At 41.2% G+C, this 25,593-nt stretch overlaps 1 protein-coding gene across 4 annotated transcripts in view; it reads right to left on the bottom strand.

Annotated features, from left to right (window-relative positions):
- The window catches only part of nbeal2 (neurobeachin-like 2), a 227,775-nt gene that overhangs the window by 130,826 nt on the left and 71,356 nt on the right, over positions 1 to 25,593 (bottom strand). For all 4 annotated transcript variants that reach the window (XM_072570079.1, XM_072570081.1, XM_072570082.1 and 1 more), the window contains exons 3-7: positions 23,859 to 24,020; positions 18,410 to 18,488; positions 9,464 to 9,591; positions 6,854 to 6,936; positions 3,965 to 4,050 (exon numbers count right to left, since the gene is read on the bottom strand). In XM_072570079.1, coding sequence (XP_072426180.1) covers positions 3,965 to 4,050; positions 6,854 to 6,936; positions 9,464 to 9,591; positions 18,410 to 18,488; positions 23,859 to 24,020 — 538 coding nt within the window. The remainder of the gene's footprint in view (positions 1 to 3,964; positions 4,051 to 6,853; positions 6,937 to 9,463; positions 9,592 to 18,409; positions 18,489 to 23,858; positions 24,021 to 25,593) is intronic.

Genomic DNA, 25,593 nt, shown 5'->3' with positions numbered 1-25,593 from the left:
GTCCTTTGGTGGCCAGTTGGTGTTCATGTATCCCGATGCAAGTTTCCTGCTAGTTTGTCTGATGTAATTTTTTTTTTAAAAAACAGTTCTTGCATGGTATCTTGTAAAATGACATTAGTTTTGTTGGTAGTATCTAATGGATCCTTGAGGTTCATTAGTTCGTTCCATTAGTTCTTGGGTGGTGTAGTGTGATGTAGCTCATTGAAATAATGTCTTGATGCAGCTCCATTTGTGGGTGTTGAGATGATTGCTTCTGAAGTTAGGTATTTGGTCTGTGTTTGTTGATTTTCTGTAGACGCTGGTTTGAAGTTCTTCGTTAACTGTACTTTCAACTGTCATATCTAGGAGTGGGAGTCTGTTGTCATTCTTCGCATTTTTGTGAATTTTATGCCAGTCAGGATATTGTTGATGGTGTTGTATGTTTCCTCTAATTTTCGCCATTTTGTGATGACAAAGGTATCATTTACATAGCGTTCCCAAAGTTGGGATTGGATAGATGGGAGGGCAGCTTGTTCAAGTTTGCTCGCTGAGCTGGAAGGTTCATTTTCAGACGTTTCATCACCATAATAGGAAACATCAGTGTGCTTCCAGATGTAGCACTGGTGGCATGGCCTGCTTTGTATTTATGAGCGTTTCCCCTTTGGGTTGGTTGCGTCATTTCCTGTGGTGATATCATTTCCTTGGTGATGTCATTTCCTGTTCTTTTTCTCAGGGGATGGTAAATGGGCTCTAAGTCAATGAGTTTGTTGGTAGAGTTCGGTTAGAATGCCATGCTTCTAGGAATTCTCGTGCATGTCTCTGTTTGGCTTGTCCTAGGATGGATGTGTTGTCCCAGTTGAAGTGGTGTCCTTCCTCATCTGTATATAAGGATACTAGTGAGACTGGGTCATGTCTTTTTGTGTCTAGTTGATGTTCGTGTATCCTGGTGGCTAGTTTTCTGCCCATTTGTCCAATGTAGTGTTTGTTACAGTTCTTGCATGGTATTTTGTGAATGACATTGGTTTTCCTTGTTGTCTGTATAGGGTCTTACCTAGTATGGTGGCGAAACATTTGAAAACGAACCTACCAGCTCAGGGAGCAAATACATCTGGACCTCAATCTGAGCCAGAAATCATCTTAAAACTTGCTAGCTTGTTCAAGTCTCTGCATTACTGCTTCTGCTATGAGCCCTGATATTGGTAATCCCATAGGTATTCCATTGACTTGTTTGTAGGTTTTGTTATTGAATGTGAAGTGGGTGGTGAGGCACAGGTCCACTAGTTTGAGGATGTTGTCTTTGCTGATGAAGTTGGTACTGTCTCGTGTTTGTGGTCCTAGTTTTCCTTGTAGTGATGCCAGTGTTCTTTGGCCAGGTTGATGTTAATTGATGTGAATAGGCCTGAAATGTCAAAGTAGACCATTACTTCATCCTCTTCATTCTTGGTGACTTTGATGGTGTTCAGGAATTCTTGGTGGAGTGAACAGCATCATGGTAGCCCACAAACCAACCAATACATAAACAGCAACTAATAAACCTCAAGGATCCAATAGATACTGCCAGCAAAACTAACATCATTTATAAGATACCATGCAAGAACTGTAAAAAAACACAACATTGGACAAACTAGCAGGAAACTTGCCACCAGGATAAACGAACACCAACTGGCCACCAAAAGACATGGCCATTATCACTTGTTTCTATACATACAGACAAAGAAGGACACCACTGATTGGGACAACACACACATCTAGGACAGGCGAAACAAAGACACGCACGAGAATTCTTAGAGTCATGACATTCAACCAGAATGCCATCAAAAAACATATTGATTCAGATCTATCTAACTTCCCTTGAAAACAAGGATTGGAAATGACATCACCCACCCTAAGAAACCAAGACCTACAAATAGAGAGACGGGACATATCACCAGCACTTCACCAGAGACTCTCACTGATGATGTTACCTAGCATGGTGATGAAATGTCTGAAAACAAACCTTCCTGCTCAGCAAGCTAACATACATACTTATCGTCAACCTGTGCTAATCTTCTCAAAAATTGCTAATATTGTTGAACTTCCATTGGAAGAATTTGTCCTTTCAGATTGATAATCACTAAATTATAGAAGAGAATTGAAAAGTAGAAATTGAGATGCAAGCTGTTCAGAAAGCAAACCATGAAAGGTGATCAACAAACTTCCAAACACAACAATGGAGACAGAAACTCCCACATCAAAGAAATACATTGATATTTGACCAGGATGTGCAAGGCCTCCTTCAAACACCATAATTATCCTTGTGATCTAACTTTATAAACTTCAATATACAATGATTTCACTGTAAGGTGCTGATACGTCTTGGAAACAGGATGTTCATCCCAACTGGCTCATGTTGGTGTTTATTCTCTGCACAAGCAGTAGTCAAGGTATAATGGGTTCAAGGTGAAGGCAGTTTGTGTAAACTCAGTTTGCATTCCCTTCAGGAGTGATTTGTTCAAGGTCTTTAAAATGACAAAGGTAAGACAAAATAAAGGCAGTCTTTTTTTTCCCCACTTGAGGGGGAGTCAAACAAGATGACAATTTCCAAGTTAGAGTTGAACCATTAGATGTGAAATCAGGAAGCAATGTTTTTCACAAAAATGATGAAAATTTTTAATTTTCTCGCAAAAAGTAAATGGAAGCTGGATCAATTGAACATTTTGAGCCAGTGATTAATAGATTTTTCATTAAGGGAAATTAATCAAATATAAATAAATGGAAGTAAAAACAGAAATTGCTGAAAAACTCAGCAGGTCTGGCAGCATCTGTGGGAAGAAAACAGGCTTAACATTTCAGGTCCAGTGACCATTCTTCAAAGAAATGTTAATTCTGATTTCTCTGCACAGATGCTGCCAGAGCTGTTGAGTTTTTCCATCACTTTCTCTTTTTGTTCTGTATTTACAGCATCTAGACCTCTTTTGGTAAATTATTTTGGTAAATAAATAGAGTTGAGTTGAGCTCTGCCCTATCTTAATTCAATGGCAGACAGCCTTATAATGAAATAGCTGAGTTATGATCCTGTGGTGTTAGTTCTAATCTCACTTCCCTCAGTTTATTCCAATGTTTCTTGGTACTGCCCAACCTATTCTTCAATTGTGACATGATCTTTGCCTCACTCATCAAAACCATGTCAAATGTGTCCCTTTCTCTATCTGGACTCATTATCCTCATTTAAAGCTCAAATATTGGTTTCCTCCTGCCATTAATCTCATCTTTTATTCAAGAAAAACCAAAAGAATTGCGGATGCTGTAAATCAGAAACAAAAGCAGAAGGTGCTGGCAAGGATCAGCAGGTCTGGTAGCATCTGTGAAGAGAAATGAAGTTAATGTTTCAGGTCTGGTGACCTTCCTCAGACGTTCTGAGGCCAAGGGTCACCGGACCCAAAATGTTAACTTTGATTTCTCTGCACAGATGCTGTCAGATCTGCTGAGCTTTTCCAGCAAATTCTGTTTTTGTTTAATCTTTTATTAAACGAGGATTGGCGAGCTGTCATAAATTGGAGAAATCATTTTAGCATTTAGAATTACAATGTGGATATGGGAATACAGCTCATACACCGATTGAGCAGCAACATGGATTGGGTAGAACGTTACAATTTACGTGCAGATCAATGGAAATACTGGTGGCAGGAAAGGGTGCGTTGGATGGCAAGCTTGCAAGTTTGAACAATCCTCGCAGTTAAGATTAAAAATGGAGACACAAAGAAATTTGAATACAAAAAGACTGTACAACATTCCTTTCTCAAATTATGCCAACAAGTCCATGCTGTGTATAAATTGTTTACAAAATAATTGACTGACTGAAGCACAATGGGACTTCCTGAAGGTCTAAAAATCATGGATAAACACAAGTTCTCTATTTTTCAGGGAAGTGAGGGGAAATCACATATCCAATGAAAAACCTTTCCCAGATTTCAGCTGTGCAATCAACACACAAGCTTTGTTTTACCTTACTTCCACTGATAATAGCTCCATAAAGATATAAAATTCTTAGGTGGATTGTCTTTGGCAAACTCTGGCTGTCCTTGAAACTTTCTGTGAGGATTATGAACAAATAAAATATACAGTGGTTAGAGTAGTTACAGGAATGTAAAATGAAGTTGTACAATAAAGTCTTCACAGAATCAAGCTCTCTTAATAAACACCACTGGAGAAATGATATTTTAAATGTACATTGAGTGTGAACACACCAGAAGATCCTCACTCATCCTGGACGTTTTATTTTTAATTCTTTCATAGATGTGAGCACTGTTGCCCATCCATAACTGTCCTCAATACAGTAGCACTGAGCAATCGTCTTGAACTGCTGCAGTCCATCTAATGTGGACACACCATTGTTGACCAGACAACAGTGCTCCAGATGCTCCAGAGACTTGGACAACAGACCCTACGCACCAGACAGCATTGCAAGATCCTCCAAATCAAGTGGCAAGAAAGGCAGGCTGACCGACTATTTACATACATTGGTTCGATATTTACAAAAGAGGCCACAAATAAGAGAAATACTGAGGACATAGGGTTTAGTGAGAGGAAGCAATTGATGGAAATCCATATTGGAAGGGAAATGGGGTTAGAGAAATCAATTGGATTAAAGGCCAACAAATCCCCAAGGTCTGGTCATCTACATCCCATAATACTTAATGAAGTGGCCCTAAGTAATAGTGGGTGCGTTGACGTTCATCTTTCAAGATCTATAGACTTCGGAACAGTTCCTCTGGATTGATGGGTAGCTAATGTAATCTGTTATTTTAAAAAGGAGAGAGAGAGAAAACAGTGAATAATAGACTGGTTAACAGGAAAAATGGTCAAGTCCATTATAAAAGATTTAGTAGCACAGTACTTGGAAAGTAGTGACAAGAATGGGCAGAATCAGCATGGATTTATGAAAGAAAAATCATGCTTGACACATCTACTGGAATTTTTCAAGGAAGTAACTAGTAAAATCGATAAATGGAAAACATGGATGTGCCTTACATGGACTTTCAGAAGACTTTTGATAAGGTCCTAGTAAGTGGTTATTAAGTAAGCATAAGGTGCATGGGATTGGACTTAGTGCACTAACATCGATAGTAAATTGGCTGGCAGACAGGAAACAAACAAAAGGAATATATGGGTTATTTTTCCCCCCCCAAGTGGCAGACAGTGACTAGTTGGGCACGGCAGGGACCAGTGCTAGGATCAGCTATTTACTATATTCATGATTTAGATGACAGAACCATATCTAATATCTCCGAGTTTGCACATGACACAAAGCTGTGTGGGAAGGTGAACTGTAAGGAGGATGCAGAGATGCTACAGTGTGATTTGGGTAGGTTGAAAGAGAGTGGGCTTATGCATGGCAGATGAAGTATAATGTGGATAAAAATGAGGTTATCCACTTTTTTTTAAAAAGCAGAAACAGGAAGGCAATTAGCTGAATGGTGATAGGTTGGAAAAGGGGGAGTTGAAACAAAACCCGAATATACTCTCAGCAACTGGTGTGCAAGTAAGTGTGCAGATGCAGCAGATAGGAAAAGAAAATAAATGGTATATTGGCCTCAAAGTGGTTGAAGCATTAGCTGTTGAATATTTTCAAGCAGTTAGATATAGTTCTTAGCGTTAAAGTGATCAAAGGGTGTGGGGAGAAGGCTTGATCAGGGTACTGATTTGGATGATTAAACGTGATCATATTGAATAGCAGAGTAGGCCCACCTCCTATTTTCTATATTTATAGTCCCCAACCTCTCGTAACAAGAAGATTTGAGTACAAGAGCAAAGATGTCTTGCTGCAATTATACCGAACACTGGTCCAACCACATCTGGAGTATTGTGCATTGTCTTGATCGCCTCAGAGGAAGTATGAAAGGAGTACAATGAAGTTTTTTTTCATTATGATTCCAGGAATGGCAGAACTGACATATAAAGAGAGACTGGATCAATTAGGACTATGTTTACTGGAGTTTAGAAGAACGAGAGGGGATTTCATAGAAATCTATACAAAGCTAACACGATTAAAAAGGGTAAAAACACAAGAAAGAGGTTTCCAATGACTGGGGAGTCAAGAACCAGGGGTCACATCTTGACGATACGGGCAGGCCATTTAAATCTAAAATGAGGAGATATTTCTTCACCCAGAGTATGGCGAAATCCTTTTCTACGGAAGGTGTTTGAAACCAAACCATTGGATGCTTTATAAAAACAAAAGACTCGGACATAGATTTAGGGTTAAAGGGATCAAAGGTTATGGGGCAAAATGCAGGAACAGCACTGAATGATCAGCCATGAACATATTGCATGGCAGAGCAGACTTGAAGGGCTCCCTGTGACAGAGATGGAACAGCTTTGTGGCTTGGTGGGAAATTTATGGGTGACAGTGTTCCTACGTGTCTGTTGCCTATGTCTGCTTGGTGGTAGAGATTGCTAATTTGGAAAGTGCTGTGGAAGGATGCTTGGCATCCTGCTGAGGATACACTGTTGTCATTGTGGTGGAGGGAGTGAATCTTTAAAGTTGCTAGTCCTGAATGGTGTTGAGTTTCAAGAGTGTTGTTAAGAGCTGCACTCACATGCCTTTAGATAATGAACAGGCTTTGTGGAGTAAGTTCCTCACAATAGAATTCCAAGTCTCTGACCTGTTCCTTTAGCCACCATATTTGTGTGATTGATCCCGTTAAGTTTCTGATATATGATAAAAGGAGATGGTGGTGCTAGGGGAATCAGTGGCTCATGATGGAGGATTCAGCGATGATAATGTCATTGAGTTTCAAAGGGAGATTGTTATTGACAGGCACCTGTCACATTCATACCGCACATGTAACACTCCTAACCCTCTGCTCCTGCCCAAGTTCCCAGTTTTACTCACCGTGGAAGAATGTATTAAATTCCTGAGGTAAAACAGCTGGTGCAAATTTATATTTACTCCTTTCCATGGAACTGATAATCTCTCTAAAACCAAGAAGATCATAGTTAGGCTTTCAGGAGGCTTAATGTGAACAGCTAAGCTCTTCAAGCAGATCAATAATCTAAGCCTCACACCTGCTTATATGTCCTGCCGCATAAAATTTCTCACCTTCCCACAAACAGTCAAAAGCAAGCAGTGACTTACAAATTTCAACAAAACTTGATAAGCCAGTAACACAGCCATCAATCGTGTGCATTTACATTAACCAGGTTAGATAGCCATGCCCCTTAGGGTGTTCACTGGTCACCAGTTCATGTAAGGGTGTGGCAAGATATTAGTCACCCATCCTCTGTATGGCAAGCATGTTGCTAAAGACAGAACATAATATTGGTTTAGAATAAATTTCTCAATCATTGCCAGTGAGAAAATTGCTGCAATCAATTGTTCAATCATCAACGTTCCCAGAAAACAATGTAGAGTATACTACAACAGTAACAGTAGACTGGACCCTCGCTTTTCCTGATATATATTAATGATCTGGATCCTGGTCTGCACGGAACATTTTCAAAAAGTTAGCAGATGTCACAAACTTGGAAGAATTGTTAAGTATGAAGAGGATAGCTTGGAACTCTAAAATGAGTTGGTGGAGTAGGCAGATCGGTAGCAAATAAGGCTCAAAGCAGAAAAGTGGGATGTGATGCAATTTGGTTGGAAGAACATTTAAAGACAAACCAAAAAAGGTGGTACAACTCTAACAGAGGTGAAGGAGTGGAGGGACCTAGATGGATATATGCACAGATCATTGAAGGCAGCAGAACAGATGGAGAGAATGGTTAGTAAAACACAGTGTTCTTGACTTTATTAACAGAGTACAAGGACAAGGAAGCGATGTCGAACTCATACAAGCCACTTGTTAAACCTCAGCTTCAGTATTATGTACAAACTTGAGCAATGCATAACAAGAAAGATGTGGATGATTGGAGACAGTGCAGAATCAATTTACAATAATGATACTGGGAATGAGAACCTTCAGTCATTAGGATAGACTAAAGAAGTTGGTGCCTTTCTCCTTGGAGAGAAGGTGGCCGAGAGAAGATTTGATGGATGCTTTCAAAATCATGAGCAGGCTGGATAGAATAGATAGGGAGAAGTTGCTCCCACTTGTAAAAGAGAAAAAAATAGAAGGGTATAGATTAAAAGTAATGTGCAAAGGTTGCAAGGGTGACATGAAAAAAATCTTCACACAGTGAGTAGTTCGGGAATGGAATGCAGCGTAGAAATGTGGAAGCAGGTTCAATTGAGACATTCAAGGGGGCACTGGATGATGATTTGAACAGAAATGCTGTGCAGGAATATAGGGAAAAGGCAGGAAATTGGCACTAGGTAATAGACCAGTTGCAGGTATGATGGTCTGAATGGCCTCAATTCTGATATTCTGAAAGAAAGAACTGGCAGTGTTCTGGTGTAAGTTGAAGGGAGAAGTCATTATTCTACCATTTTGTATCAAAATATCAAAAGTGAACCCTGTACCTGAACTCCACATTTCCATCTGCATATTCATTGATACCCTTATTACTATTTAGGGTAATCTGAAAAATACCTAGTTCAGAGCTTGGTTTTTTTTTTAAAGAGACTGTTATCCACATTTAAACAATTTTCCAACTTTGATTTCTGTATTTTCTATCTGACTCATCAGGTTATTCAGAGGTTCTTCTGGATCCTAAAGCCTTTACACAACAGAAATTGCAGAGTCTCTGGTTAAAATTTCTTAATTTTCGTTATATGTTGTACAGTGCCAGAAGACTGAAGGATTATAAGCTTTACATACATTCAAACATAAGGGGAGAGGAATAAACCCAGAAAATACAGACCTATCTGTAATTTTGGTGGAGAAGAAACTTTCGAATAATTACTCCAACTGAAAATTAATAGGCACTTAGAAAAATGAATTAGTAAATCAAAGCAGCTCAGATTAGATTGGAAAGTGTGAAGAAGTGTAATGGTTGTGTCACTTAAAGTTGTGTTATTTAAAATGACTCTTAACTAATGCAGAGAATGAGTGTTTAAATTCCACCACGGCACTTGGACAATTAGAATGAATTTTAAAACTTCTTGAAATTCAAAGTGTATGCATCAGTAAACTACATTATTTTGACTAGATCCTTATGTAATATACCTTATCAGTAATACTAATTCCACATAAAAGCTGTTGACTCTTTACCCAGACTGAAGCAATAGGGCAAGGAGAAGAAATGCTAGCTTCGATGATCAGACTTCAAACTAACAAAGTACATCACAAAGTTTTCCAATATCGGTCAGTGATAAGTGAGAGACAATGATCTTTAAGTGAATTCACGAGGATGCATGGAACTGAACGAGGTCAAGGGTGCATAGAAAGAAGGGCATTGGAGACTTGGATGGGTGTTAATTAGCTCATTTTTAGGGAATATTAGAAATGGGAAGATCAGCAAACAAACCATGAAGGTAACTGGTCCTCAAGCTCATGCAGTCAACAGTAAGAAGAGGCCATCTGTTAAATAATAGACTTGAACATAGGTCATGTATACTTACCCCCCCAAGTGCCGCCTCCAGATTTGATATGGGTCAAAGAGGCATTCACAGAGGTGCAATGCATACATGGTTAACTGCTCGACCTTTGAGTTCTCTGATAAACACTTCTCCTGTGCTCCCTTCTTTAACTAGAAGTAAACACAAATTAAAATGAATTAACAAAGAAGTATATCGTTATTTAAAATTTCTTCTTGTTTTCCCCACAATGCTCCTTGAAGGTAAGATGTGTAAGCATTTGGAATGGAACATACGGGTAAGGTAAAAGGTAAAGTTGCCATAGTCGTACCAGACTAAAGGGTTGCTTTCTCATTAGGAAGAGGTGGTGATTTCACCTCAGGCGACGGAGGAGATTGAGAAGGAGAGTATTTCATGGTAACTTATGCCAATGTAGGAATTAAATTAAGTTACTGGCATCACTCTGCAAATAAGCTGTTCAACCAACTGTCCCACAATCAGCATCTTAGGCAAAGCAGTCTGAAAAAAGTTCTTTGCAAAAAGGGTCTGGATAGAGATACATCAGATTTGACCTGAACAGCTCCATTACGCAGATTCTTTTCTGCTCCATGGGCTGTTCCCAGAGATGCACACAGAGACAAACATCATCTACACCCAGAAGGCCACCAACTCAGTGAAAGATACTCTTTGGGCTGCCCAAAATACATCAGCCTTCCAGTGCAAAGAGTTGACCTCGACTGAGTGTTATAGACTGACACATTGGAAGGGCAATGCAAAGGTTCAGGGAAGAAGGGCAAAGAGTAATTACAGTGATTTAGTTTTCAGGGCGATCAACGGGTTTAAAGAGGTAAGTCATGGAAGGAGAGTTCATGGCCATGATGTGCTCCTGCAGTTGTAACTGGGAAGTTGGGCACAGTTTCAGTGTCTGGGACCAGAACATGTGCAGAAGTGTCTCTAGCTGCAGCTCCTGGTAGCTCGATCTTTGGAGCTGAGGTTTGCATCGAAAGGGTTTACGGGAGTATTGTGAATAGAACTTCGAGAGGCTGACACGGAATGGATGATCACCAGGCAGAGTAATTGGACTAGGCAGGCAGTGCAGGAATCCCTTGTGGCCACTATCTTGCAAAACTGGTATACTGCTTTCAATACTATTGGGGAGAATGGCCCCTCAGATGCAAGTAGCAATAGCCAAATTTGTTGCACTTCAGTTGGCAATGCTGCACAGGAGAGGAGGAATAAGTGTGAGAGACTACGGAAATAGATGATTTAATTGTAAGGGGAATAAGTAGACGTTTCTGTATCCACAAATGAAACTCCAGTATGGTACGTTGCCTCCCGGTAATTCTGAAGTACATGGACGAACTGTCAGTGGTAGTGGTAGTGGTAGTGGTACAGATTGGCACCAATGACATAGGTTAAAGTCCAATATAAGAAGTAAAGAAGCAAGTTAAAAAGTAGGATCTCAAAGAAAGTGATCTCAGGGTCTCTACTCGTGCCACATGCTAGTTAGAGTCAAAAGACATTACATGCCAACATGGCTACAGAGATGATGTGGGGTGGGAGTTCAGATATTTCTTGTACAACACCAGTTCAGGCATCATAGCAGTAAATCTTGTTTGCATCCTTTTCCAGTTCCTGTTAGGTCATTAACTGTGGAGACCAGCATTGTTCTTACTACTTCAAAAGGTGGTATAAAGAAGGTTCTATACAAGCTTAAAATAACTTGTCTGCTTTAAAATTTAAAAATTAATCTCAATGCTTTGCTTGCCTTTTAATAGCTTTATCAATCTATGTTACTTCTCTAAGTGATTTGCATCTCCTCATTCCACCAAGACTGATTAGACACTTATTTTTCATAGATTACATGGCCTCCTTAATCTTCCTATTCAAGGCACCAGGAAAATCAGTTGGTTATGGTTCAGAATAATGGGGCCTGCCGGGAGCGGTGAGTCACTGATTCGAACCTTTAAAAACTTACGAGTGCGGGAGTCCTCCATTTCTGTTTTTCAGCGGCGGCAGCAGCAAGCCGAAAGGCGGGAGCTTGCACCAGGGGACTGCTAGGAGCAGTGAGTCACTGATTTGTGCTTTTAAATTTGAAATCAGAGAGCAGAGGTTTCTGGGAAAGGAGGGACTTCTTATTTTTATTTCTGTCCAGCTATATAAATCAGTGTTTTCTCAACCAAAGACCCTACCTTTGTAAGGCCTCCCACCCAACCACCTCATCTAACCTTAAAGACCAGTGACATATCAAGTAAGCGTCGCTTCTTTTTACTTTGTGATAAAGGGACTAGCAGGGATGGCAGTGCAGGGAGAGCAATGTTCCGCCTGCATGATGTTTGAGGTGAGGGATGCCATTTGTGTCCCAACCAAGTAAATCTGCAGGAAGTGCACTCAACTCTCGCTCCTCCAAAACCATGTTAGGGAACTGGAGCGGGAGCTGGATGAACTTCGGATCATTTGGGAGGCAGAGGCTGTGATAGATAAGAGTTACAGGGAAGTAGTTACTCCTAGGAACGAAGAAAGCTGGGTGACTGTTCGAAGGGGGAAAAACAACCGTCAGTGGAGGGATCCCCTGTGGTCGTTCCCCTGAAAATCATGTCTACCGTTTTGGGTACTGTTGAGGGGGATGACTTACCAGGGGTACGTAGTGGGGCCCAGGTCTCTGGCACAGAACCTGTGCCTGTTGCATAGGATGGAAGGAAGGAAAGGAGGAGAGTGTGCGTCATTGGGGACTCAATAGTTAGAGGCTCAGATAGAAGGTTTGTTGGGAGCGAACGAGACTCACGGTTGATGTGTTGCCTCCCAGGTGCCAGGGTCCGTGATGTCTCGGGGGTCCTGAATGGAGAGGCGACGTGCCTCAAGTCATTGTCCATGCAGGTACCAATGACATAGGTGGAAAGAGGGACAGGGATGTAAGGCAGGATTTCAGGGAGCTAGAACAAACAGTTGTTACCTCTGGTTTGTTATCCGTGCCACGTGATTGCAAGGCAAGGAATAGGGAGAGATATCAGCTGAACACGTGGCTGCAAGGATGGTGCAGGGGGGAGGGTTTCGGGTTCTTGGATAATTTGGGATCATTCTGGGGAAGGTGGGACTTGTACAAACAGGACAGTCTTCACTTGAACCAGAGGGGTATTAATATCCTGGGTGGGATATTTGCTGGTGCTATTCGGGTGGGTTTAAACTAGCTCAGCAGGGGAATGGGAACCAGAGGTGTAGTTGCAGTGCACAGGAGGATGAGAGTAGGAAGGTCAGGGACAGGATTTCAGGGTCACAGGAATGTGCGGCAGACAGCGAAGTGGTTTGAAGTGTGTTTATTTCAACGCCAGAAGTATCCGAAATAAGGTAGGTGAGCTTGCAGCATGGATAGGTACCTGGGACTTCAATGTTGTGGCCATTTCAGAGACATGGATAGAGCAGGGTGAGGAATGGATGTTGCAGGTTCCAGGGTTTAGATCTTTCATTAAGAACAGGCAAGGCGGTAAAAGAGGGGGAGGTGTGGCCTTGTTAGTCAAGGATAGTGTAACGGTGACTGAGGGAACTTTTGATGAGGACTCGTCTACTAAGGTAGTGTGGGCTGAGGTTAGAAACAGGAGAGGAAAGGTCACACTGCTTGGAGTTTTTTTTGTAGGCCTCCACAGAGTTCCAGGGAGGTGGAAGAGAGGATTAGCAAAATTATTCTTTTTTGACCAGTTTTTTTTTTTTACACTGTTTAAAGGTTTTAGTCAAACACAGCAGTGACTCTCTCCTGGTGGCTTTTAACATTTTTGTGTCTGGGGCTGCTATTATGGACCCTGGGTCATTGTTGTAACTCAAGATGTTTGCAACCATCGGTGTGGATTTACAGATTAGAAACTGGACTGAATAACGACATTCGAGCTGCTGTACATAGTTAAGATGTTCTTTGCAACAGGGTGGTCATCATGGGGGAGCTTTAACTTCCCCAACATTGACTGGAAATGCTATAACTCCAGTGGGTCAGATGGATCAGTTTTTTGTCCAATGTGTACAGGAGGGTTTCCTGACACAGTATATCGAAGGGCCGACAAGAGGGAAGGCCACACTGGATCTGGTACTTGGTAATGAACCAGGCCAGGTGTTTGATTTAGTTGTAGGTGAGCACTTTGGAGAGAGTGACCATAGTTCAGTTATGTTTAGTTTAGCTATGGAAAGGGATAGGTACATGCCAAGGGTCAAGAGTTATCGATGGGGCAAGGGCAATTATAATGCGATTAGGCAAGAATTAGGATGCATAAATTGGGGTAGCAAAATGCAGGGGAACCGTGTTTTACAACAGAAATTGCATCTCTTGTTATGAAGAAGAAGGAGGCTTATGTGTTGATGAGGTAAGATGGTTCAGATGAGGCGATGGACAGTTACCGATCAGCTAGGAAGGATTAAAAGAGAGAGTTAAGAAGAGCAAAGAGAGGACACGAGCAGTCTTTAGCAAATAGAATAAAGGAGAACCGTAAAGCTTTCTATAGGTATGTGAGGAATAAAAGGATAATTAGGGTAGGAATAGGGCCAAAGACAGAAGTGGAAAGTTGAGAGTGGACCCTGTGGAGAACGGAGAGGTGCTAAACAAACATTTCTCATCTGTTTTCACTCAGGAAAAAGGAGAATACTGCTGAGGAGAAGAATGAAGTACGAGATATGAGACGAGAAAGGATCGAGGTTAGTTATGAACAAGTGTTATCAATTCTAGAAGGAGTGAAAGTAGACAAGCCCATGGGCCAGATGGGATTTATCAGAAGATTCTTTGGGATGCTAGGGAGGAGATAGCAGAGCTTTTGGCTTTGATATTTGAGTCATAATTGTCTATAGGTTTAGTACTAGAGGGCTGGAGGATTGCAAATGTTGTGCCCTTGTTCAAGAAGGGCAGTAGAGATGACCCAGGTAATTATAGACCAGTGAGCCTTAGTTCTGTTGTAGGAAAGGTTTTGGAAAGGATTAGAAGAGATAAGATTTATAATCATCTCGCAAGCAACAATTTGATTTCAGATAGTCAACATGGTTTCATCAAGGGCTCACAAACCTCATTGAGTTTTTTGAGAAGGTGACCAAGCATGTAGTTGAGGGTAGGGCAGTTGACGTGGTGTACATGGACTTCAGTAAAGCCTTTGATAAGGTTCCACATGGTAGGCTGTTGGAGAAAATGCAGAGGTTTGGAATGACGGTGATTTAGCAGTTTGGATTAGAAACTGGCTTTCTGAAAGGCAGCAGTGAGTGGTGGTTGATGGAAAATATTCAGCCTGGAGTCCGGTTACTAGTGGTGTGCCACAAGGATCTGTTTTTGGACCAATGCTGTTTGTCATTTTTATGAATGACTTAGACGCAGGCACAGGTTAGTAAATTTGTGGATGACACTGAAGTCAGTGGAGTAGTGGACAGTGTGGAAGATTTTACAGGTTGCAGGAGGACTTGGATAAACTGCAGAATTGGGCTGAGAGGTGGCAAATGGAATTCAATGCAGCTAAATGTGAGGTGATACACTTTGGGAAGAATAACAGGAAGGCAGAGTACTGGGTCGATGGAAAGATTCTTGGTAGTGTGGATGTGCAGAGGGACCTTGGTGTTCATGCACATAGATCCCTGACAGTTGCCATCCGGGTGGATTGTGCTGTTCAGAAGGCATTCACAGTGTGTTAGGTTTCATTCATAGAGGGATTGAGTTCCGGAGCCGCAATATCATGCTGCAACTATACAAAACGCTGGTGCGGCTACACTTGGAATATTGGGTACAATTCTGGTCCCCATATTTAGGGAAGGATGTGGAAGCATTGGAAAAGGTGCAGAGGAGATTTACCAGGATGTTGCCTCGTTTGGAGGGAAGGTCTTATGAGGAAAGGCTGAGAGACTTGAACCTGTTCTCATTGGCAAGGCGGTGAAGAGGGGATTTGTAGAGACTTACAAGATGATCAGGGGATTAGATAGGGTAGACAGTGAAAGACTTTTTCTTAGGATGATCATGTTAGCTTGTATGGGGGGGCATAACTACAAATTGAGGGGTGATAGATTTAAGGCAGATGTCAGAGGCAGGTTCTTTACGCAGAGAGTGATAAATGTTTGAAATGCCCTACCTGCTAATGTAGTCAACTTAGCCACATTAGGGAGATTTAAACAATCCTTAGACAAGCACATGGATGATTCTGGGATAGTGTAGGGGGACAAGCTGAGAATAGTTCACAGGTTGGCACAACATCAAGGGCCGAAGGGCCTGTTCTGCGCTGTATTGTTCTATGGTAACAACGCAGGTTTGATTCAAGCTCCGAGTGAGGTGGACTTCGCAGCTGACTGAAAGGCAATAAGGACCCACTGCTAAAAACAAAAAGCTGCCAAGAAAAATCACTCAGAATGAAGCATCAGCAGACAATGAGTCAAGGACCTGCCTTTGGGTAGAACATTCATGAATGAATGGTTAACCTTCCAACCAAAATGTATCGCCTGGCACATTTCCAGTTACATGGCCATTCTCTGAGCTAATTAATACCTTCTTATATTTTGTTGCCATTCTTTTATGTGGTAACTACACCCCTCAATTTACCATAATCTAAAATTTATCAAATTGCACTTCCTTTCTGGGGTGGTAAAGATTTTTAACAGAATTGTCTAAGGATCGGTATTCAGACATTTTTTTCCTGATATGTACTGATGATAAAGATCCTGGTGTACAAGGGACAATTTCAAAGTTTGCAGATGACACTAAACGTGGAAGAATTGTAATTAGTGAGGAGGACATTATTAAAGAAGGGAACATGGGATGAACCAGGAAACTACACGTCAGACTAACTTTGGTGGGTGGGGGAAACTACTAAAAATAATTCTTAGGAGGCAGTGATTAATCAAAAACAGTCAGCATGGTTTTATTAAGGGAAGGTCACATCTGACCAACTTGACTGAATTGTTTGAAGAGGTGACTAGGTCTATAAATGAGGACAATGATTTTGTTGTCATCTATTTCAACTTTAGCAAAGCTTTTGATAAGGCCCCTCATGGGAAATTGATAGCAAAGATAGCAGCCCATGTGATCCAAGGGAGTTTCGCAAATTGGATGCACAATTGACTGAGTGGCAGGAAGCAGAGTGTGATGACCGAGGGTTTTGTTTTAGACTGAAGTCTCTGACTGGAGCCCCAAGGGAGCAGGGTCAGTGTTGTGGCCTTGCTGTTTGCGCTTAGAGAAATTATTTAGACTGAATGTAGTAGGGTTAATCAGTAAGTTCACAGAGGAGGATAGCCTTAGATTACAGAAGGCTATAGGCAGGCTGGTCAGATAGGCCAATCATTAAATGAAATAAACCATTGGTTAGGACACTGCTAGAATATTGTGAGCAATTCTGGAATCCACATTGTAAGAGGCATATGATCACACTGGAAAAGGTGCAGAGAAAATTTAACAGGAGGTTGCCTGGGCTGGACAGTTTCAGTTTGGAGAGAGTTTGGCCAGACTGAGGCAGCTTTCCTCAGAGCAGAGGAGATTGAGAGTGTACATGATGGAGATGTTTAAAATTATGAGGTGGGGGGAGGCCAGAAGATTAGATAGGAAGAAACTTTTCCCCTTGATGGAGAGATCAAAGACCAGGTGGTGGAAATCTGGAACACTCAGCCTGTAAGAGTGGTAAAAACAGAAACCCTCATAATATTTAAGTATTTAGATGTTCACTTATAATGCCAAGGCATACAAGGCTATGGGCCAGGTGCTGGAAAATGGGTTCATACAGTTAGGTAATTGTTTTTGACCAGCACTGACACAATGAGCTGAAGGGCCTTTTTCTGTGCTGTAGGTATTCTGTAACAGTGTGGAACTCCAAAAATGTCATTGAAAATTTGGAGGAGTGGGTAAATATTTGAGACGTGAGATTCAAAGCATTCAAAGATAGTATAAAATAGAGGGCACCGAGCAGAGGGTTCTGGGTGTATATCTGCATAGATCATTGAAGGTGGCAGGACAGGAGGAAGGAGCCGTTAATAAAGTGTGTAGTGCTCTCATTTTTTTTAATAGGGGCATAGAGTACAAAAGAAAGGAGGGGATGCTGAACTTGTACAAAACATTTGTGAGACCTGAGCTGGAGAACTGTTTACAGTCATGGGTGGCACATTATAGCAAAGACATAAATGCACTGGAGAGAGTGTAGAAATGATTTACAACAATGGTTCCAGGAATCAGAAACTTAAGCTAGGAGGATTGACTGTTGTCCTTGGAGAAGGCGGCTGAGATAACATTTGATAAAGGTTCTCAAAATCATTACCAGGCTGGATAGAGTACATAGGAGAGGCTGTTCCCATTCGTAAAAGAAGAAGAGGAGGACATAGACAAAGTAATCTGCAAGATAATCAAGGGTGATATGAAAGAAATCTTTTTTTACAGAGCCAGCAGTCAGGCTATGGAATGTACTAACTCAAAATATGGTACAGCAGATTCAACTAAGGCATTCAAGAGAGCACTGAATGATTATTTGGAATGTATTAGCGTGTAAGGTTATGGGAAAAAGCAGAAAAAGGAACTCAGTAATGACACTTGTCTGAACAGCCAATGTAGGCATACTGGGCTGAATGGCTTCCTTCTATATTGTAACAATTCTATGATAAAGAGAACTCCTAAGTCTAAATCCATTTTTGGAATGGTGATCAATGATAGTCACCACTAACCTTATTTCCTAACTTTTGCCAATTTGAGTAACTACCTTAAATTCCTAACTCTACAACTCTATTACAGCAACAAGTTGCTACTTATTTTGCTACTTATCCCTGATCATATACCCACGAGTACTACACTTTTCCTTATCAAAGATCTTACAAAAATCTAAATATGTTATGCTCACATTCCTATACCTTTTTTTTCTATTCAGTTCCATCTTTAAAAAGATTCAACACTAAAAATCATCAAGCCTTTCTTTTTGAAATATTTTTGAAAGCTTAATTGTACATTCACAAGGAAGTAAAACAAATGATGGGAGTAAAACATTATGCAAATTAAACACACAATAGACTCACCTTAATAATACATACAGTCATCAGGTTTATAACCGGGTGAAAGGTTGGAGTGACCTTTGCTTCAATATTTTCTAAATTTCTGTGTAGAGAGAAGATTGGTATTATTACTGTACATTTGTTGGGGTGCTCAGAGATAGAAGAATTACAAACTATAACCTCATTTAGGATTTCAGGTGATTTACATCTGGGTAAATGGGTCTGTGGCAGTGAATTATAGAAACAAAAATCTAATAACTAGGTGGCAGTTGCAGGTCATTCAGCCCTCGAATCTGCTCCACCTTTCAATATGATCATGGCAAATAGAGAATTCCACAGATTCACTATACCGAGTGAAATGTTTCCTCATATCAATCCGAAATGGTCCCCCATGTCCTGAGACTGTGATCCCTGTTCCAGATTCATAAAAAAAAATCCTCCCTGTATCAAAACTGTCCAGCCTGTTAGGAATTTGTACATTTCAATCACGTTCCTTCTCAGCCTTCTAAATTCTAGTGATTACAGGCCTAGTTAGGCCTACTCTCCTAATATGACAGTCCGACCATCCCCAGTGTATTCCTTCTCTGGCAAGTATATCCTCTCTTAACTAGTGCAGACAATACTCCTTCAATATTTACCAAGAGTGCCTTGGCAGCAACAGTACTGTTTTCCCTTTCTGGACTATCTAGAACCAGGAGACACAGTCTCAGGATATGGGCTATTGAGATAGGACTGAGAGGTCGAGTGAGGACATTACCCAGCTCCATTAACCTGAGCCAGGAGAAAATACCCTGGAACTTCAGCTTTCACTTTCAGGGCCCTGGTTTCAGGCAGCTAAGCTAAATGATTCAAGCAAACGTGCAGAGGCTGCCAGATGCAGAGACAGAAGGCCGACCTCCATGCACATGGGCAATGTCAAAGGTTTCTTTTCAAAATCGTAAGCCCAGCTTTCAGCCCACAACTCCCTACACCATCCCAATGGCCAATCTGTGCTACCGTAAACACTTCTTCCTCCCTATATAGCTCTCATATCCAACTATGTTCTTGTACCATTCTCCATTCCCCCTCCTAGAACTATGTTGGCTCAGGCACCAACTCCTGCTAAAACCTTAGTCTTCGACCCACCTCCTTTTGCCATTACACATACCGTGGCAATTCGCCGAGTATCCACCATTGCCAGACCTAGGACTCATGTTGAAATAAAGTGCTTACTGAAAAGCTTACTTTAAAAAAAACTCTGATAAAATAAAAAAACTCACCACATTTAACCTCTTATAAATAAGGACTGAATTCATAATCCCATTTCAAAATCTTTAAGCAGCTTGAGTTGCCAATTAAATATCAAGCGACATGCACCCCACTGTGAGAACAAAAGGTTTTGCAATCTGTTGTGCACCAATATGATCACCCTCAGCTTTCTCAAAAAAACAGACCTAATTATCTGTAGTCATTTTCTTTTAACATGTCAGTTTTTTTTAAAATAAAAAATAGTGAGAGGACAACAGTCCTAACTGACTTACCATCATGATGGTTCCTTTTGACCGTTGTTTTTGATAGCACCCTTAGTAGTTAATGGGTTTTGTGCACATTCATCTTTATTTTTAACAACTCCAATAACTCCCAAAGGACATGTGACCATGTCCCAAAAGTGTTATGGGACCATAACCATAAGGGTACTATAACCCTCAAGACTCCACGAAATTCAGACCTACTCTTACAAAGTTTAATCTGCACACTTTGCTTCACACATCTAGCTCACCGCGAAACACAAACATGGAGTGGCTGCGCCCATGGAATGCATGCACGTGCAACGTGACCAGTCCCCATTTCTTCTCCTTCAGCTTCCTCTCTCATTTGTGCAATGATCAAGAGAATCCCCTTCATTGCAAAAGTCCAGACCTATGACAAAAGCCCAATTTCAGATTGCTAACGTCTATCATAGCTAAGTGCTGATTCTTTCTTCATACCAACCACTGTGTGATTTCTACTGAAATAATTCCAGAGAGGCTGGTATCCCATCCCCAAATCTCCCTTTATTTACACATGAACACTCCTTACCGATAGGACTGCCTCATTCAGAGTCAGATACCAGAACGTCAGGTTCTCTGACATGCATCTTTTTATCTGTCAGCCAAGGCTCCCTGACTGGACCCGATTTACAGTCCCCAACATATTCTGTGTTGTCCAGCTGGTGGACCTCATAACAATTACTACATCTGAGAGAATCTGGAACACCCTAAGTCTCCATCTAATCAACATCTATTTTCTAAGCAATACCATGGAAAGTCTATTTAACTTGTTGTTTCACAATTACTTGTGACAGTTAGCTGAGCATACAATGGACCTCTTTAAGTGACCAGAGTATACTAACTTTTAAGGTTAATTTCCAGTTTTATTCCCTTATGAACCAATTTCACAGGCTTTTCAACAGACCAAGGCCAAGATAAAAGACTTAACTTTCCTTGGGCAATTACAGTAGACATAGCATATTTTTCCCTTCAATTCTTCCCATCTAGATTCGACAGTCAGTCAGAGAGAAACAGACCTTCGGTCCAACTTGTCTATGCCGACTTGATAATCTAATTCAACCGATTCCCACTTTCCAGCATTTGGCTGATATCCCTCTAAATCCTTCCGATTCATGGAACCATGCAGATGCCTTTTAAATGTTGTAATCATACCAGCCTATACTATCTCATCTGGCAGCTCATTTCATACATGCACCACCCTCTGCGTGAAAAAGTTGCCCCTTAGATTCCTTTTATATCTTTTCCCTCTCACCCTAAACCTATGCCCTCTAGTTTTGGACTCCCCTAACCTGAGAAAAAGAGCTCGACTATTCAACCTACCCATGCCTCTCATGATTTATAAGCCTTTAGACGGTCACCCCTCAACCTCTGACACTCTGGGGAAAATAGCCCCAGCCTATTCTGCCTCTGCCAAAAGATCTAACCCTCCAACCCTAGCAACATTCTTGTAAATCTTTTCTGAACCCTTTCAAGTTTCACAACATCCTTCCTATGGCAGGGAGATTAGAACTGAACGCAGTTTTCAAAAAGTCGCCCAATCAATGTCCTGTAGAACCGCGACATGACATCCCAATTCCTATACTCAATGCACTGACCAATAAAAGGTAAGAATACCTTCTTCACTACCTTTCTACCTGCAACTCCACTTTCAAGGAATCATGAACCCAAGGTCTCTTTGGTCAGCAATCTCCAGGATCTTACCATTAAGCACACAAGTTCTGCCATGATTTGCCTTTCCAAAATGCAATTCCTTACATTTGGTCCATTTGATCAAGATCCCATTGTACTTTGAGATAACCTTCTGCACTATGAACTATACCACTTATTTTGGTGTCATCTGCAAACTTACTCTGATATTCATATCCAAATCGTTTATATAAATGACAAAGAGCAGTGGAGCCAGCACCAATGTTTGTGGTACACCACTGGTCACTGGTCTACAGTCCAAAAAGCAACCCTCCAAAAGCAACTAATGTGAAATACCTGTTTAGGATCTCAACCATCTCCTGTCTCCTGTCCTCAGGCCAATTGTAGCCAAATGGTTAGGTCTCCCTGGGTTCTTTGTGATCTAATCTTGCTAACCAGTCTATCACGTGGAACCTTGTCGAATGCCTTGCAGTCCTTATAGACAACATCTACCTCTCGACCTTCATCAATCTTCTTTTTCACTTATTCAAAAAACTCAATCGTGAAAGAAACAGGATTTCCAAAGCACAAGTCGAGGTGACGATCCGTAATCAGTACTTGCCAGTCAAATACATGCAAGCCCTGTCCCTTAGAATCCCTTCCAACAACATACTCTGCACTGTCGTCAGGCTCACCAGTCTATAGTTCCTTGGCTTTTCTTTCCTAACCTCCTTCAATAATGGCCCCACATTAGCCACTGCCCAGTCTTCCAACACCTCACCCGTAGCTATTGATACAAATATCTCAGCAACGGTGCAGCAATCACTTCTCTAGCTTCCCACAAAGTTCTGGGATAAAGCTGATCAGGTCCTGGGGATTTATCCAACTTTATGCATTTTAAGATATTCAGCACCACCTCCTCTGGAATATAGACACTTTTCAAGATTAGATTAGATTAGAATAGATTACAGCGTGGAAACAGGCCCTTCGGCCCAACAAGTCCACACCGACCCGCCGAAGCGCAACCCACCCATACCCCAACATTTACCCCTTACCTAACACTACCGGCAATTTAGCATGGCCAATTCACCTGACCTGCACATCTTTGGACTGTGGGAGGAAACCGGAGCACCCGGAGGAAACCCACGCAGACACGGGGAGAATGTGCAAACTCCACACAGTCAGTCGCCTGAGGCAGGAATTGAACCCAGGTCTCCGGCGCTGTGAGGCAACAGTGCTAACCACTGTGCCGCCCTTTTCCTTTCTCCAGGTTCACCAGCTTTCATATTCTTCTCCACAGTTTAAAAACTAATGTGAAATACCCGTTTAGGATCTGAACCAGCTCCTGCAGCCCCACACACAGCCGACCTTGATGATCTTCAAGAGGCCCTATTCTTTCCCTAGTTAGCCTTTTGTCCTTAAAGTACTTGTAGAATCTTTTTGGATTCTCCTTAATCCTATTTACCAAAGCTATTTCATGTCCCCTTTTTGCCCTCCTGATTTCCTTGAAAGAGTTCAGAAAAAAAGTACAAGTATGTTGCCAGGATTTGAGGGTTTGAGCTATAGGGAGAGACAGAATAGACTAGGGCTATTTTTCCTTGCGTGTTGGAGGCTGAGGGGTGACCTCAGTATAAGCTAGCCCTTATATTCTTCTAGAGATCCACTCGATCCCAGCTGTCTATATCTGACATATGCCTCCTTTTTCTTGACCAGAGCCTCAATTTCTCTTGTCATCTAGCATTCCCTACACCTACCAGCCTTGCCCTTCACTGTAATAGGAATATACTGTCTCTAAACGCTCATTATCTCATTTTCGAAGGCTTCCCATTTTCCAGCTGTCCCTTTCCCTGCAAATATCTGCCCCCAGTCACCTTTTGAAAGTTTTTTGCCTAATACCGTCAAAATTGGCCTTACTCCAATTTAGAACTTCAACTTTTTGATCAAGTCCATGACTATTTTAAAATAGAATTATGATCACTAGCCCCAGAATGCTCCTCCACTGTCACCTCGGTCACTTGGTCTGCCTTATTTCCCAAGAGAAGGTCAAGCTTTGCTCCTTCGCCAGGAGGTATAGCCACGTTCTGAATAAGAAAATGTTCTTGTACACACTTAACAAATTCCTCTCCATCGAAACCCTCAACACTATGGCAGTCCATGTCTGGAAAGTTAAAATCCCCAACCATTACAACCCCATTATTCTCACTGTCATCTCTCCTAGTCCTGCCAAAATTTGCTCCTACTCCCAATCCTGTGTCTATGGAGCAAATTAAACATAAAATCTGAAAACATAAGAAGAAGAATAATGCAAATATATGCACCTGCAGATAATAATGAGAAATTTTATCAGGAGGAGCGCTTGCCCAAGGCCTGCCTCAGCCTCTTCAGTGGATAATCTCTGTACACATTCATTTAGTTGCTGGCTCAGAACTTGAAGCACATTGCCTGGCAACAGTGGAATCTCTGTAGCCATCTCTTCAGGTCTGGAACAAGAAAACAGTGATTGAAACCATAGCAACAAAATGTTAATCAGATCAGCCCTTGACCCATCAAGAACTAAAAACATTTTGTCCCTGCCCCCCTCACGTCTGTGGATGAAAACTGAACATGTTCACTTTTAGCAATTAAAAAAAAACTAAGAAAATGAAACAACTTTGAAAAAGTCCCATGGTTTCTCGATTAATTTTTATTTTCTGATGCAATATCCGAACACTGAACTCTCAATCTTGACTATGTCACTTTAAGACAACAGTAAGTAGAGGTCAGATATTTCCTATAATATGCAGAGATGCTTGGCCATGGGGCCTGCCAGATGACCTCAGTCTAAGTTTTAACTTGCCTTTATTACAACTGGAAAACATCTGCTGTAACATCATCTTTGAGCCTGAAGATTCTGAGTTAAAGATAAATTTCAGAGATTTGTACAGGTAATAATACTCATAATGCTCCAGTGCAGTAGGAAGGGAATGCTCTTCTGCTGAGGTTTTGTCATTTGGATGAGATCTTAAACCAAGGTTCTGTCTACTCTCTCATGGCACTTTTTTTTTAAGAAAAGCAGGGAAAGTCTCTGCTTTGTCCTAACTGATATTTCTCCCTCATTCAACAGCACTAAAAAGTAGTGATCTGGTCAGTATCAAATCACCATTTGTGTAAGTTTGCTGTATGCAAATTGATTGCTGCTTTACCTACAATTACAACAGGGACTATATTCTACAGTATTTCATTGGTTGTAAAGCACTCTGGGAAATGGAGGTTATAAAAGGTGCTGCATGTAAATGAAAAACCTATTTTTTTTCAGTGAGGAAAAAAATAGGGTGAGAATTGCAAAATTACCATGAAAATTATAATCAAAGTCATAATCAAATTGCAAGCATATTGGGTCAAATATATATTAAATCCGTTTGCTTAACTTTAATATCATATGACAGGTGAAAGGAAGGAGATCGTTGTGAAAGTTACTGAGCCAGGTAATAAGGGAAAGGTGAACAAAGGCTCAGGATTACAATTTGTTAGCCTGGTATACTGCTGTGCCATTACACTGACACACAGCAAGCTAACGTAGCGTCATGCCCACTGTTCTGAGATAATTGGAGGAAGATTAAATTGCTATTGCTCACCTATGTAGCAGAGGTCTAGGATATTTACACTCTTTGCAGAAATCGTTCCTTTTTTTTTTATGTCCCATTTATCCATTATATCGATACCACTTTGTCTCCTTCTAAACACTTGTCTCTTGTTCCTTCCAGGCTAGTGTCTTGAAAGCATAGTCATCGCCAAGACAGAAGTTTATGAATTCAGGCACCAACTCAGCGACTTGAATATACAATTCTGGCCTGCACTTGACCTCCACTTACCACTTTAGATATCTTTGCAAGGCAAAAATCTATTGAAATCTGAAAGGTTCAGTTGACCTTTTATGCGCAAGAAGTGTTTCTCAATTTCACTTCTGAGCAATATAGCGCTAAGATTCTGTCCATTTGTTCTGTATTTTTCACCAGCTATATTCGCTCCTTTGCATGTGCCCTGTTGAATCCATTTAACATCCTGATATATCCT

The sequence above is a fragment of the Chiloscyllium punctatum genome, chromosome 5 (genome assembly GCF_047496795.1).
Source record: "Chiloscyllium punctatum isolate Juve2018m chromosome 5, sChiPun1.3, whole genome shotgun sequence".
Lineage (NCBI taxonomy): Eukaryota > Metazoa > Chordata > Chondrichthyes > Orectolobiformes > Hemiscylliidae > Chiloscyllium > Chiloscyllium punctatum.
The sequence above is the reverse complement of the archived record's forward strand: the minus strand, read 5'-3'. Positions and strand labels throughout refer to the sequence as shown.